Genomic DNA, 15,424 nt, shown 5'->3' on the forward strand with positions numbered 1-15,424 from the left:
AAAAAAAATTAACTCAAGTTTAGCAAACTTTTTTTATAATCCTTCAAGTAAAATATAAGGCAAGTTATCATGTAGTTCAGTCTATGTTTCAGGAAATGACTACAAATGTAAAGAAAATGCAAATTATTACAAAAAGTTATGGGGCTTCAATAAACCCTTCCCCATAAAATGCCTGCTCCCAACTCTTTCAAATGCACAATCACCAAGAGCACGGCTGTATGAAATTCACCAACAGCATAACACTATCACCCTTTCCATATTTAATATGGAAAACTTGGAGCCTCTCCATAATAATGGGGGCACAGTGACCAGGGCTGTCTACTGTTACACAAAAAAAGACTGTGAATCGAAGTTGAGTAAGAGAATGGAGCAGAGGGTAAGCAAAAACCAAATGCCAAAGAATATTTTCCTTGCCCCTTCTGACATCGAAAAGGCAGTTCATCCTCCCAAATTCTACACAGCATTTGATCAAAACTTTTATTAAACTATGATTGTTATGAATTAACTTTTTGATTTATACATGTTAGGAATAAAAAGTGTTTCACTTGAAGCACAGTAAGTCAAAAAGCAGCAAGCACTGGGTCTCTGGGTAAGGAAGCGTATCCCTCCCTCCTTCTCCAGTTCTCATGGTGAGAAAAAAAAACAAGAGAGCAAAAAAAGACAGTGCTAAGGTGTGAAGGCTTCAGCTGTCTTTAAGGAGAACATTAGAAAATGTCGGGACACTGATTCCAGTCTTGTTTCTCTTTGGCTTCCCAGTAGCCACCTTTGTAAACGTGAGCAGCTTCCTTAGTTTTTGGGTCCTCTTTCTTCTCAAACCAGAGTGCCCTGTAGTGGTCGATGTAAGAGCCTACAGGGATAGGGTAAAAAAAATAAAAAAGGCAAATTTTTTACAGTGAATAAAAGATGCAGTCACAGTTCTAACACAGTATCAAAGTTCCATTACAGTTTAATGTTTTTTGTATTTCTTTTTACCTTTATTTTTCTAAACATATTCTCAAGGGAATCCCAAACTCTATCTAAAATCATAATGCCTCCTACATCTTATTCAAAACTACTGTCTAAACTTAGTTTTACTAAAATGCAGTCACATATTGGGCCAATGCAAATGTCTATGCAAAATTTCTGAAGTCTTACTTTTACTATCATGCATTAACACACTGGGAAAATGAACATGTCCACACACCATGGCATGTTTCATGCTAATAAAATGTAAATGACGGACAGCAATGGACTAATTAAGTGTTATCTAACACTAAAAAAAATACAAAAAATACAAACTTCTGTCACTGACAAAACCATGTTGTAATCGTATATGTGAAGTACTAACTAACATGAAAGTCTGTGCAACAGAACACAAACGCAGTATGAGTTTACATACATTATGAAATTCTTAAACACGATAAATGAGAAACAAAGGGGACCAAAGCTAGGTCCTTTGCCTGTTCTCATCTACTGCACTGTAGTACGATTTTCATCATCAAAATGAATAATACGAATCACAGTGCAGTGCAATGGTCAGGAAACATGGCAACTGCAAGTTACATGCACCAGCAAAAAAAATCAGACTTTAATTAACAAAAAGATAACAGCATCTGGTAGCGATACTTCAAGCTCCCTTATACTGAGGGCTTTAGTACTGGTGAAAGAAAATAAGGGACTGAGTGCCCAACATTAAAGCCTTGCCACTTGCATACTGGCACAGGCACAATGGTTACTTAAGTTAATGAAAAAACAAAGTAAAACCATACCTACTCAGCTGCAACTTTCATAACACCTCCCCAAGGATTCTTCTAGCATATTTACCAAACTTTTACACTTACTCTAAAGGGGAAAAAAATTCCAGGAGAAAACCAGCAGTAAGACAACTTTTGAACTCCAACTTTTTCTCTAACCTTTTCAGTAGTAAAGGTAAAAGACTAATAAAATTATATTTCAGCTGTATTAAAAATAATCTACAAAAGGAAAACACACTGATGCTGTTCTTATCAAGTTAATTTTAGATTATTTACTTCAAGTGATGATTGCTTTCACACAGAGTGCTTTTTTGAATCCAAGTTCAGCCACAAAGGCTTACTGTATTTATTCACTCTTACAAACAATGAAAAGAAATCAACATAAATGATGACTGAATGCCAGGGGGAGTGGGGCTGGTTAAAGACAGTGGGACTGGTCAGGAGAGGAGACGCACTGATATTAAGCATAAGAGAATGGATTGGTGGAAACAAGATCATACTGGGAGATTGGAGAAATAAGTTGGCCGACAAAGTTGTGATGAAGGAATGGCAGGTGATTGGCTAGTGGGCCTAAGTTAATAACTATTGATAGTTCTGCTACAGAATCATTTATCTTCAGGTGTACCTGTGACTGGGAGAGAAGCCTTGGGGCCAATGCACAGTTTCTTAAGTAAGGCAAGTATTACAGTCCAAGACTGGCTTGCATTTACAAATTTAGTCCTTGAGATTTATGTACAAAGGACAGAAGAAAAAAGCAGGTACTGGCCACCACGCTGAACAGCTTCAAAACTTTTATTTAAAACACAATTAAAAACACAGGAATGAGCGCTTTTGGGACCAAGCCCTTCTTCAGATACAAAACTCAAATGAAACTGCAGTTTTTATATAGCTCTTCAGTTAACATTCAGTACCGCACCCTCCTTTTCTTTAGTGCAGGTCTTAAAGGTATAACCCCATTTAAACCAGGGGTTTTGTATGCTGCTAGCTCAATGATCCATTTAAAGTTTCATTCAAGTCTGTCTCATTAACCAAATCACCTCCCCTTTTGTTTTTATTTACACATTGTATAACCATAAACTTAAACTTATGATTTTCATACTTAGAAATGTGCTGGAAAAGCGCATTATGTTCATGTTTTAATCTTACAGAGGACAAAAGGTTCAACATTCTTTTTTCAGCGTGTGGTTAGTTTTTCCTAAATAGAATGAGCTGCAGTCCTGACAGCCAGGTAAACAACATTCTTTGTTCTACAATCTGCATACAAATCAAAACAATATTGTTTTCCTGATACAGGATGTACATAGGATTCTGCTTCCACAATGTTCTCACATGCTTTACAATTTCTGAACTTTCAAGTACCTGCACATTGTGTAAAATTATTCCTACTTTTTTCTGTCTTCCCTTCATGACATAATAAATCCCTAAGATTTTGATTTCTTCTAAAGCCAAAAACTTTTTCTCCCACTACCTTGGCTATTTTTTCATCTGTCAACAAAACATTCCAATTCTGTTTTATATCACACATTCCCCCTATGTTATTACTATATGTTAACATCAGCCTCACTGACTGAACAGGTATTGCATCCTGTTGTCTGTGGGAGAACCAAGGCCTAGACCTATTACTTCTGTATTGTTTACTTTTGGTAGTAGCATCTTTAACCCTAGTTTCATTGTAACCCTTCAAGGTTACTTTCTAACTTGTCTATTTCTTGTTTAAAATGTGCATCTTGCTTACATATACGTGAAAGTCTATCAACCTTCCCTATTATACCACTGAACGTATACATTGGATGCATGCTGTCATAAGATAGCATGCTATTCTTCCAACAGTTTTTTTCTGAATAAGGTCGTGTCCAAAACTCCATTCTCATCGCTCAGCAATTTTACATCCAAAAAGTCCAAAGCTCTACTTGAATGCTGCATGGTGAATCTAAGGAAAGTGGTCATAGATTCCAAATATTCAACAATTTTTTGTAAATCCATAACCCCCCCCCCCGCCCCCAATAACAAAAAAAACGTCATCCACAAAACGCACATAGAAAATTAACTTGTTCTTCCATGGATGATGCCCTCCATATATAACTTCATTCTCCCAGTAAGCCAACACCAAATTTGCGTGTTAGCACAGGAGGTGCCAGCAGCCACCCCCTGCTTCTGGCGATATGCAGCTCACTTATCAGCCTAATATTTATTTATTTTTATTTTACATTTGTTGACCGGGATAGTCTGACTGGATACTTGTCCATTTTCAGCAGAGGCCCAGGGAGAAAAGCTCCATACATACATACATACAGAAAAACTGTTATATTAATCAAGTTAAAGCATTGTTACAGATACAATACATAGGATAAAAGTCATTCATTCTGTCGTATATAAATCTGATTTGTTATACAGTAACAATTAGGAAGCAATGTAGGGGTGGCCAAAAGACCTCTTTAGCACATGTTTATATTGTCAGAGCTAGTCCAGGATTAGAGCAAGGACAAAGCCATTGCCTTTTAAAGTACTATTTTAGATTTTTTTGAACTGGGTTAGAATGGTTTCTGAAGTAAGCTTAGCAGGAAGTGGGTTCCATATTTTACCAACAGAGTTGGCATATACAGAGTTTCCAGATGAATTATTGCTTTTGAGGGTTTGGACTAGTAATTTGTTGGATGAGCGAAGCATCTTGAGGTTGCTGCAAGGGGTGATAATTTTTTAAATACGGGTGTATTTTCAGGTTGGTAGAGAATTTTATGTGCTGCTATTAGCTGATTGTACTGAAGTGGGATAGGAAATTCTAGCCATCCTAGATTCTTTAGGTTCAGACAGTGGTGTGTTCTGTATGCTGGTCCATTGGTAAATTTAGCAATATGATTAAAGCAGCTAGAGAGTTTATTAAGGTCAGACTTACTCAAGTTCGTGAAGAGAGGGGATGCATAAAGGAGGGTGGAAAGTAGATGTGTACGGGAAATTACTGTCCAAGCTAGCGGAGTGAGGAAAGGTTTGATCTTGTACAGTGAGCCAAATTTTTTATTAACTTTTTTAATAGTTTGATTAATATTCATATCAAACTTGAGGTTATTATCAACTGTTACACCTAAGAGTTTGGTACAGGGATCTGGGACAATGACAGTGCCATTGTTAGATTTTACAGTAAAGGTTGGAGCAGAGGCTTTACGAGTGGGGGAGAAAAACAGTAGCTTTGTTTTGTTAGGATTTAACAGATGTCTATTACAGAGCCAATTTTCAACAGTATTAAAAACATTTTGGGATAGAGTCAAGGGCGCCCGCAGGCAGGTGCAAGGGGGTGCACTTGCACCCCCCTGGAACTGGCTGGCCGAGAAATTCATTTAAATAAAAAAAGTTTTTTTTTTTTAAAGGGCGTTCCTCTTTAAGAATGCCCTTTGCATCCCGCCCAGGCGTACAGACGCAACAGGTGTTTGCGACCTGTTTTCGTCTTCTGTCTGTGCGCGACTGAAGGTTTACGTCCTTATCTTTCGCGCCTACTGGAGATTTGAATTTAAGAGGACGTTCGGACTGCGCCGATGAATATAGAAGTGAAAGGTAGGTGTGTGCCTGTCGTGTGTGTATGTGTGACAGAGGGAGAGACTCCGGACCGGTATAATTCTCAACTACGTAGAATTTTTATCTCACATTACTTTTCTGTATTTTTTGTTTGTATACCCAGCCGCATGCATATACACTATACTGCCCACGGGAACTGAGGTATGCACATGACATTGAGCAGAATTGAATGCAGTGTTTAGCAAATGACTGATTCAGAAACGGCAATGAGCTGAGGCTGAATTAGTACAGTCCTTGTGCCAAGGTAGATGAATTTGTATGATATAAGTATGAGGGAAAGCAGAGAGAACCAGTGTGCTATGGAAGATGTCATAGAGCAGCAGCTTGTGAACCTGTGAGTGCTGAATCTGAGAAAATTGTTAAGGCCAAGTTAACTGCAACTTTAAGTTCATTTTTTTAGTATGGCTGCTGGTATGTGCTATAGTACTTGTTCTCATAAAATGAAATGTTAGCCAATACATTCAAATGTTTTAGGAATGTGTACTGAGAGAGGTAATGCAAGGCCAAGGCAATTGTTCACTCACTGCTAGTGATTTCCTATGGTGGAACTTCAATCTCTGGAGAATTCACCCTCAGGCAATTGAATCTCAAATGTCCAGTCTTTGTTCATCAGTAGGGTAACTTATATTTATTTTTCAGCTCAAAATTTTTCTGTGTTCTCACCAAACTAATCTCTCCTAATTTCAAAACTAGCAATTTTCAGAGAAAAGGTGGTGGATTTTACTGAATAAAGAACAGTGATAATTAGAGTTATAGACTTCTTTTACTTCAGTAAATGTATGTTCACTCACATTTTTGTATTTATATTCTGTCATCTCTTCAAATTAATAGAACTAATATTTTTTTTAAAAAGTGTTCCTGATTATTTCTGTATTAGTCCCTTATTCTAGAGGTGGGAGTTTGATAGTTATGGATTTCAGAATTTATATATTTTAGCAACTTTTTAAATTTATAAAAGCTATATTTAAAATCTGTCCCTGATTTTGTCTTTGTCTAGAATTATTGGGCTAAGTCAAGTTCAGGACCAGCCTGAGGAGAATGGTGTGTTTGTGGGCATGTTTGTGTGTGCGTGTTTGTGTGTGTGTTTGAGAGAGAGAGAGATGCAAAGAAAAAGAGATTGAATAAGTTTATATTAATGCAAAACTGTTATAGTTTTGTAAGTGTATTGTAGAACAGCCCTGGTTTTGTCATGTTTTTGTCATGTCCATCATAATATGCATTATTTTCTGGTAAATCGCTGGGGATTACAATAAGTCAGCAATGCCAGATATCAAAGATTCAGACTTGTTCTGCACATTAATGCAAAAGCTTTTTAAGTGAATCATGTGTTCATGAAAGAATGAGTGGGTGGTAATTGCAGAACTTCCCTGGTTTTGCCACAGTTTTGTCATGTGTGTGTGACTAAGTGTTTAAAAGATGTGTGTAAGAAATAGGTAGGTAGTACTCTGAGTCTGTGGATGTAAGAAGTAGGTAGAAGTGTGTATGCGTGTATGTAAGAAATAGGTAGGTAAAAGCAGGTGTGTGGGTGTTTTAAGTGTGTAGAGTATCTATGCTTGGTCATTGATTAGTATTACACACAGATATAAGTACACATAACTAACTTGGTATTAATTAATGTCTTGGTAAATTTGCGAGATCATTGGTTAGGCTACAAATCATCTGCTGGATCAACAGCCTGTTTGAACCTTTAACCTATGATCTCATATGTACACAAAACAAATGTAACTGCAGCTTCCTTATATACGATAGCCATACTTCATGGAACAGAGTGATGGAGCCCTGATTGTGATCCAGATGTCCTGAACTTTAGTGCCTCTGACACAAGAGGAGGAAATATGGGGTGTGAGAAAAAGTTGCTTGTTTCAACTCACCTGTTACTGGAGGCAGGATTGGGGTAGGGCATGTGTCTGGGCACACTTCCCAACATCTAACATTCCTACACTTAGTACGCAGAGCAGGTAAAGCTCCATGTGGTGCAAAGAATTATGATCAGATTTCTCTGATCTTAACTATACAGTTATGTGTTCTTGAAATGAATGTTGTGATTCACCTCATTAGCTTCTCTGTTCCATTCTAGAGGTGAATTTCCTGACATCTGGTTCTTGAACATGTAACAGTTTGTTTATGATCAGAGATTTGATCATAATTATTCATTTTTTCTTAATCATGTCCTGAAATTTTGAATCTGGTGTAAGGAGGTCCATCTTCATCAAGCAGTATGAGTGAATCACATTTCCGGTCAGCTCAGCATCTAAAACTTTGCCAGGGTATTACTCCATCCTCTTTGCCCAAAATGGCTTGCCATCTCGCTTCTGGTGCAGGTCTCCTGCTGCTTGTCATGTTTCCATCGGAGACGGATGCTTTCAGGCAACTTTGCTTTAAAGTTAACTACTTTGTGTAAAACATTGCTGAATTTTGCAATTATCACATCCTTTTCTGATTGGAATTACTGTTTTTGCAGCTTTCTAATCTACAAATCAGGTCAGGTCCATCTGATTTCTTTTTTGCACGGTATTGCTTTCTCTCCCTTTGGCCTTTGCATTCTACACAATAGTGTTTTACTTTCTATTAAACTGTTAGTTCATACATTTAATCTGTCATTTTATTAGATGTTAATATTTTCTAGTACTGAAGCTCTCTAGATCAGTTGCTGTCTCTTGTAGATTTTGGGTAGTTTGTTACATTTATTCCTTGGCACTTGTCTGTACTTTCTAAAAATATTTTGACTGGATAGTCATGCATTTAGAAAGTGTATTTAATGTGGCCACAAAAATGCCCAGAACAGACACACTCTTTTTGCTATCTGGCTAAGTGAGGAGCACTTTGAATAGAAATGTGGCATTTGTGCTTCTTTCTATCCCCAGATTACAAAGGACTGAAATAATCTTCTTTTGAAAAGTCTTAAGGGTAAGTTGTGCATCCACTCCTGAAGGGACTTGATCTTGAGAACAGTCTTTGGGTTGACACTATTGGTCTCAAGGACAGAGCCTACGCTTTTGGATTTTTCTAACCACAAAGATGAAGAAATAATAGACAGAAAACACAGGTGAAAACTATACTTCTAAAGTTTTTTTTTTCAATAAGGTACTAAATAATCCAAGGTGGAAGAATTTTCTAAATTTTCTGTAACAACTCCTTTTTGGGGGGGAGTTACCAGGATGCCTGTAATATTAGTTGAATATCCATTTAGACAGGTCAGACATGGGTGTTTCCTCTGTTTCTTTTATACATGTATGTAAGAGTCTGTAATCTGGACCATTTCCAGACAGGCCCATAAATTCCTACTATTGCTGTTCTTTTACATTGGATGTAGACTACGAGATGATTGTGAGGGCTTTAATGAAGGTGTTGCAGGAAATTTTACTCATGTCATCCACCTCTGGTACCAGTGGAGGCAAAGGCATTAGTATGAATTTCTGAAGGATGTGGAATCTTAAACTCAAATGTTTGTCATTATTTAATGACTTCAGTCATCAGCTACCTGACAGAAAAGTACAGATTTTAGGAGGAACACAAAAAATATGAGGCAAAAATCTGGACATTCTGCAAAACTTTGTACAATTGAGAGGTATGATGGTGCTTACTGCAGTATTAAGTTTTCTTTGCCTAAACATGTATAAAATCAAAAATCAACTAGTTTTATGTATTTATTGTTTGTTGTTGTCCAGGTTAGCATGATACACATGTTAATCATTGGTGTTGCTGAAGCACGTCAGAAATTTTTTTGTTTGTTTTAATCCCATACCTGACACATTTTTTTTTTTTGTTCAGTAACATAATTGATAGAAGATCTGAAAGATGTTGACTACAAAGGCAGTAGTAGCCTATTGGAGACTTTAAGTCTTATAACTTCAAAGCCGATGCATCAGACAAGAAGCGAGCATTCAGATACAGCAGCGATATGATGTAGTTCATTACTGACAGCAATTCGTTTTTGAAATTCTTCATGTTCTAGGTTTTGCATAATTTTAGGATGCAGATAAAATAAGTTGAAGTGAGCAGTGTTACTGCTGGAAAAGCAAGATGTCAGTGAAGAAACTAACAGTCAAGATAGGGAATATAAATACTTGTTCTGTAATAACTCGCAAAATCCATGCTATTGTGTTTGCTCGGTGTGTCGAATACAAATCCTTGGCAACACTAACTCAATACCAAGTTTATCTGCTAGTGATCTTGCATGACTGAGAATGTCATTCCTAAAGTGCTCTTCAGCATGGGTGCGGTGCTCCTTGAATGTTTTAATAAGTCTGTTGATGTGTTGTTGAGCCTTTACTATATCAAGTTGAACAGACTGCAACATCTGGGCAACGGGCTCAAGAACCGATGAGTAATTTGCAATAATAGAGAGAAATCAGAAATGTGCATGAAGAGCAAGCACTGAGTAACATATGTACATTTTGTCTGGTTTCACCAGCAGAGCTCTTCTGAAGATTAGCCAGGCAGTCAAATATTTTCTCAAAGTTCTGACTAAACACAAGAATGGATCTATATTTCTTGATCAGTCATGTCTCACACAGAAGAGGTATATTTGGTACCAATGCTCGTCATTTTGGACTGTCGCGGAAAAAAATAATAATCTTCTTGATAACACCAACAGCACTACATATTTCAGGAACATCATTCAGATCATTGACTACAAGGTTTAGTCTGTGAGATGTGCAGTGGACAAAGGCTGTTTATGGATACTTTTCGCAAATCTTTGCCTGAACACCATTCTGGATGCTTGCCATTATGGAGCAGCCATCATAGCCTTGTCTGAGTAATTTTTCCAAGTCTAGACCGTACTTTATGCATTCACTGACAATGACATTTGATACAGACTGTGCATCTCTCACAACAAAGGGAACAAAAACCGTAAACTCGTCTTGAATACAATCATCATTAACAAACTGAATGCCCAATGACAGCTGCCCAATGCCTGAAATATCTGCAGTTTCATCTGCTAATACACTAAATCCAACTGCCCTGTTCACTGCACAATCTCCTTTTGAAGTACGTTTGCATTCTGTCAACAGCTCATTTTGCACCCTATGGGATATGTACCGATCATTTTCTGCAGCTGTTTCACTGTGCTATTTCAATATTGTGTTGCCAGCTTTAATACAAAAATCTAACAAGTCACAAAAATTTCCACCAGAGCCTTCTTTTCCACAGAGGGGAATGTCATGGGTTGCACAGTAAATAACTGTGGATAAAATTGGTTCCAATTTATTTCAGTTCTCTGCAATTTGTTTTGCTACTGCTGCATCTAGCTGTGGAATAACAGCTGTTTCTGGCTTCTGTCGTGTACGAGAAAAATTGGCAGCATCTTCAGTAGAACCTTTGTGCCATGATGATTGCATGTGATTTCTTGCAGACTCATTGAAGGCATTACACTTTGCACTCACAATAGTGATGAAGCTGCTTGCAACCCATGGTGAAGTGACTGAGGAAATAATACACAAGTTAAACAGAGTGGGCCTTTCAGGAGAGGAGAATATGCAAGCCACGGTGAGTACTGCGACAATCAAGTATATCTGAATATAATTGTTTAATAAATAATGACATGCATTTCAGTTTCAGATTTCATATTTAGAAAATGCATTCTAACAAATTCTTATATTCTAGCAACTTTCTAAATGTGTCCCTATTTTTGGGCCTTTGTCCCCATCATTGTAACAGGCTTTGTCCAGATTTCTTGTGTTTAAGTTTCAGAGGTATGGTGTGTGTGTGTGTCTGTATAAGGAGGTAGCATACCCCTCAGCTGTCCAGGTTTTTGCAGAATGTCCAGATTTTGTGCCCCATATTCTTCATAAAAAGGATTGAAGTTGCTAAATAATGATAGACATTTGAGTATTAGATGTCATATCCTATAGAAAAATGCATACCAACATCATCATCTTCTTTCGGTCGCCACAGTGGATCATCTGTTTCCATTTCTTCCTGTCCTCTGCATCTTGCTCTGCACACCAACCACCTGCATGTCCTCTCTCACCACATCCATAAACCTTATCTTAGGCCTTCCTCTCTTCCTGTTACCTGGTAGCTTCATCCTTAGCATCTTTTTCCCAATATACTCAGCATCCCTCCTCAGCACATGCCCAAACCAATGTAATCTTGCCCCTCTGGCTTTGTCTCCAAACCTTCCAAACTGGGCTGACCATCTAATATACTTATTCCTAATCCTGTCCACCCTCGTCACACCCAGTGCAAATCTTAGCATCTTTAACTCTGCCACATCCAGCTCAAACTCCTGCCTTTTTGTCAGTGCCACTGTCTCCAACCCATATAACATAGCTGGTCTCACTACCCTCTTATAGACCTTCCCTTTCACTCTTACTGGTACTCTGTCACAAATCACTCCTGACACTCTTCTCCACCCACTCCATCCAGCCTGTACTCTCTTCTTCACCTCTCTTCCACACTCACTGTTACTCTGAACTATTGATCCGAAGTATTTAAACTCATCCACCTTCACCACCTCTACTTCTTGCATCCTCACCATTCCTCTATCCTCTCTGTCATTCACACACATATATTATGTCTTAGTACTGCTGACCTTCATTCTTCTTCTCTCTAGAGCATATCTCCATCTCTCCAGGGTCGTCTCCACCTGTTCCCTACTCTCACTACAGATCACAACGTCATCTGCAAACATCATAGTCCACGGAGACTCCTGTCTGATCTCATCTGTCAACCTGTCCATCACCACTGCAAATAAGAAAGGGCTCAGAGCTGATCCTTGATGTAACCCCACCTCCACCTTAAACACATCTCACTCCCACCTCAGACCTCACCGCTGTCACACTACTCTCGTACATATCCTGTACCACTCTTACATACTTCTCTGACACTCCTGACTTCCTCATACAATACCACAACTCCTAAATAGGCACCCTGTCATATGCTTTCTTTAAGTCTACAAAAACACAATGCAACTCCTTCTGACCTTCTCTGTACTTCTCCATCAACACTCTCAGACCCAGCATCGCATCTGTAGTGCTTTTTCCTGGCACGAGACCATACTGCTGATCACTAATCATGTCCCTTCTTAACCTAGCTTCCACTACTCTTTCCCATAACTTCATGCTGTGACTGTTCAATTTAATCCCTCTGTAGTTAACTACAGATCTGCAGATCACCCTTATTCTTAAAAATTGGTACCAAAACACTTTCTCCATTCCTCAGGCATCCTCTCACTTTCCAAGATTTCATTAAACAATCTAGTTAAAAACTCCACTGTCATTTCACCTAAACACCTCCATGCATCCACAGGTATGTCATCTAGACCAACAGCCTTTCCATTCTTCATCCTCTACATAGCTATCCTTACTTCCTCCTTGCTAATCCACTGCACTTCATGATTCACTATCTGCACATCATCCAACCTTCTCTCCCTCTCATTCTCTTCATTCATCAACCCCTCAAAGTACTCTTTCCATCTCCTCAACACACTCTCCTCACTTGTGAGAGTGTTTCCCTCATTATCCTTTATCACCTTTACCTAATGCACATCTTTCCTAGCTCGTTCCTTCTGTCTAGCCAATCGGTACAGGTCCTTTTCTCCCTCCTTAGTGTCCAACCTTTCATACAGCTCTTCATACGCCTTATCCTTAGCCTTCACCACCTCTCTCTTTGCCATGCACCTCATCTCCTTATACTCTGGTCTACTTTCTTCATCTGTCTGACAATCCCTCTTCTTTGCAAACCTCTTTCTCTGTATACTCGTCTGTACTTCCTCATTCCACCACCATGTCTCCTTATTGCCCTTCCTCTGTCCAGATGTCATACCAAGCACCTTTCTAGCTGTCTCCTTACTAGGTCTGCTGTAGTTACCCAGCTCTTTGGTAACTCTTCACTGCCACCCAGTGCCTGTCTTAACCCATCCCTGAACTCCACCTCACAATTACCCTTTTTCAATTTCCACCATTTGATCCTTGGTGCTGCTCTCACACTCCTCCTCTTCTTGATCACCGTCATCCTATAAACCACCATTCTATGCTGCCTAACTACATTTTCCCCAGTCACCAGTTTACAGTCTCCAATCTCCTTCAAAATGGCCCTCCTACATAAGATATAATCCACCTGTGTGCATCTTCCTCCACTCTTGTATGTCACCCTCTGCTCCTCCCTCTTGTTAAAATATGTATTCACCACAGCTATGTCTACCTTTTCGCAAAATCCACTACCATCTGACCTTCTGCATTCCTTTGTTTAACACCATACCTACCCATCACTTCATCATCCACTCTGTTCCCTTCACCAACATGCCCATTAAAATCTGCTCCAATCACCACTCTCTCACCCTTGGGTACAGTCATCACCACTTCATCCAATTCACTCCAAAATTTTTCTTTCTCATCCATCGCACACCCAACTTGTGAAGCATATGCACTAACAACATTCATCATTACACCATCAATTTCCAGCTTCATAAACATCACTCTATCCGACACTCTTTTCAACTCCAAAACACTCTTAGCATACTGTTCCTTCAGGATAACTCCTACTCCATTTCTCCTCCCATCCACACCATGATAAAACAATTTGAACCCACCTCTAATACACCTAGCCTTACTCCCCTTCCATCTGGTCTCTTGCACACACAATATACCAACCTTCCTTCTCTCCATCATAGAAAATGCATACTAACATAAATCCTGTTATTCTAGCAATGTTCTAAGTTCATGAGAGCAATATTTATAATCTGTCCCTATTTATGTTTGGCTTTGTCCAGATTTCTTGCAGAGGTTGAGGTGTGTGAGAGAAAGTGAAATGCCCTATTTAGAGTTAGCAGGTAGAATTTATTTTCAAGTGTATTTTCAAGGAATTGTGAGCTTCAAGGGAAGAGAAGTTTACTGCTGCTCATGCTAAGTCTGCTTAAAACGTGCAACTGTTTTGTTTAGCAAATGGTATCATTATTGTGGTATAGAATTTTAAAGCAGTGTTAGTAGTACAGCAGGTAGCATACCTGCATCTTGATGCAGAGGGCTATAGGTTCTACTCCCACAGCATGTAGATTTGTATTTTAAGGGGGTGGAGTGCTGCAGTCCTGGCTATGTCCTCCTTTGGATGAGATGCCTAATGACTATGAACTTGTTTTTCAGCTTACCACCCATTCTGTATTGCAAATATACCAGCTTACCAATTTTAATGCAACATAGGCAGTGCATTCTTCAAGGGCAGCAGGCACTGAATTTGTTTATGAAATGCTGAAATATAAAGTTGCTTTCTAGCAACAACCTCTTCATTAGTTTCAGATGTCTATAATGTGGAATTATTCAGATGACTTTTTTTACTTCTGCAGAGATTGTGCATACTGACTGACATTGTAATGACAAAAGTTTAAGTGACCTTTTATGGTTGAAATGTTATGAATTGGGCAGTTTGTCATTATCGGCTCATATGTTTTATTTCATTGCTTGCTGGAAAAACATTCAAAACTATAAATTTAGAACAGTCTAACAAGTGGTGCTGTATTATAGAAGGGATATAATTAAAGTATTTTATATTATAATTAATACAATCTGTATATATTATAATCGTGCATGATCATATGTATAAATATGTACACTTCTTATGCATGGCTACTCTTGCTTATCACCGTAACAGGAAGGTTACTATAATGGCTGTCAAGAAAAAAGGTCTAAAGCTTTTAGTTAAGCATATAATGAAGTTGTTCACATCAGTGATAATGCAGACCCAGTTTCATATAACTAAGGGTCAACCACACAAAATCAGAAAACACCCAGAATTTCCCTTGCCCGCTCAGTAAAACTAATCTTGAAAAAATAATTAATGTGTATATATTAGGGCTATTGGAATTATCTATAAAAAGATGAAGTGATGATTTACAACTATGTCAATGTTGGGATTATGAAGAAATGCTTGATTAAGCATTAATTAAAAGATATACATAATTTAGTGAATGCGCACAGTTTAAGTTAAATACAGCTATAACATGTCGTGCATTCAGAGCACAGAATGCCAGCTTTTATTTAAACAGCAACTTGTGTTACTGAGAGCTAATCTTGGAAGCCAAATAACACTAGTGTTATAAACTAATCTGTTTAAATCTGTATAATCTGAACAGGCTCATGGGACTCAGTTTAGTGTCCTACATGAAAAATACTGAGCTAATGAAC

The 15,424-nt window shown here is 38.3% G+C and overlaps 1 protein-coding gene across 1 annotated transcript in view; it reads right to left on the reverse strand.

Moving 5' to 3' along the window:
* Nucleotides 1-463: 463 nt before the first annotated feature.
* LOC122811903 (oxysterol binding protein) overlaps nucleotides 464-15,424 on the reverse strand; it is a 1,660,581-nt gene continuing 1,645,620 nt past the window's right edge. Inside the window, exon 14 of the mRNA XM_044084058.1 lies at nucleotides 464-847. Coding sequence (XP_043939993.1) covers nucleotides 705-847 — 143 coding nt within the window. The 3' untranslated portion in view covers nucleotides 464-704. The remainder of the gene's footprint in view (nucleotides 848-15,424) is intronic.

The sequence above is a fragment of the Protopterus annectens genome, chromosome 9.part0, assembly GCF_019279795.1.
Source record: "Protopterus annectens isolate FY-2018-M chromosome 9.part0, PAN1.0, whole genome shotgun sequence".
NCBI classification, from domain to species: Eukaryota; Metazoa; Chordata; order Ceratodontiformes; family Protopteridae; genus Protopterus; species Protopterus annectens.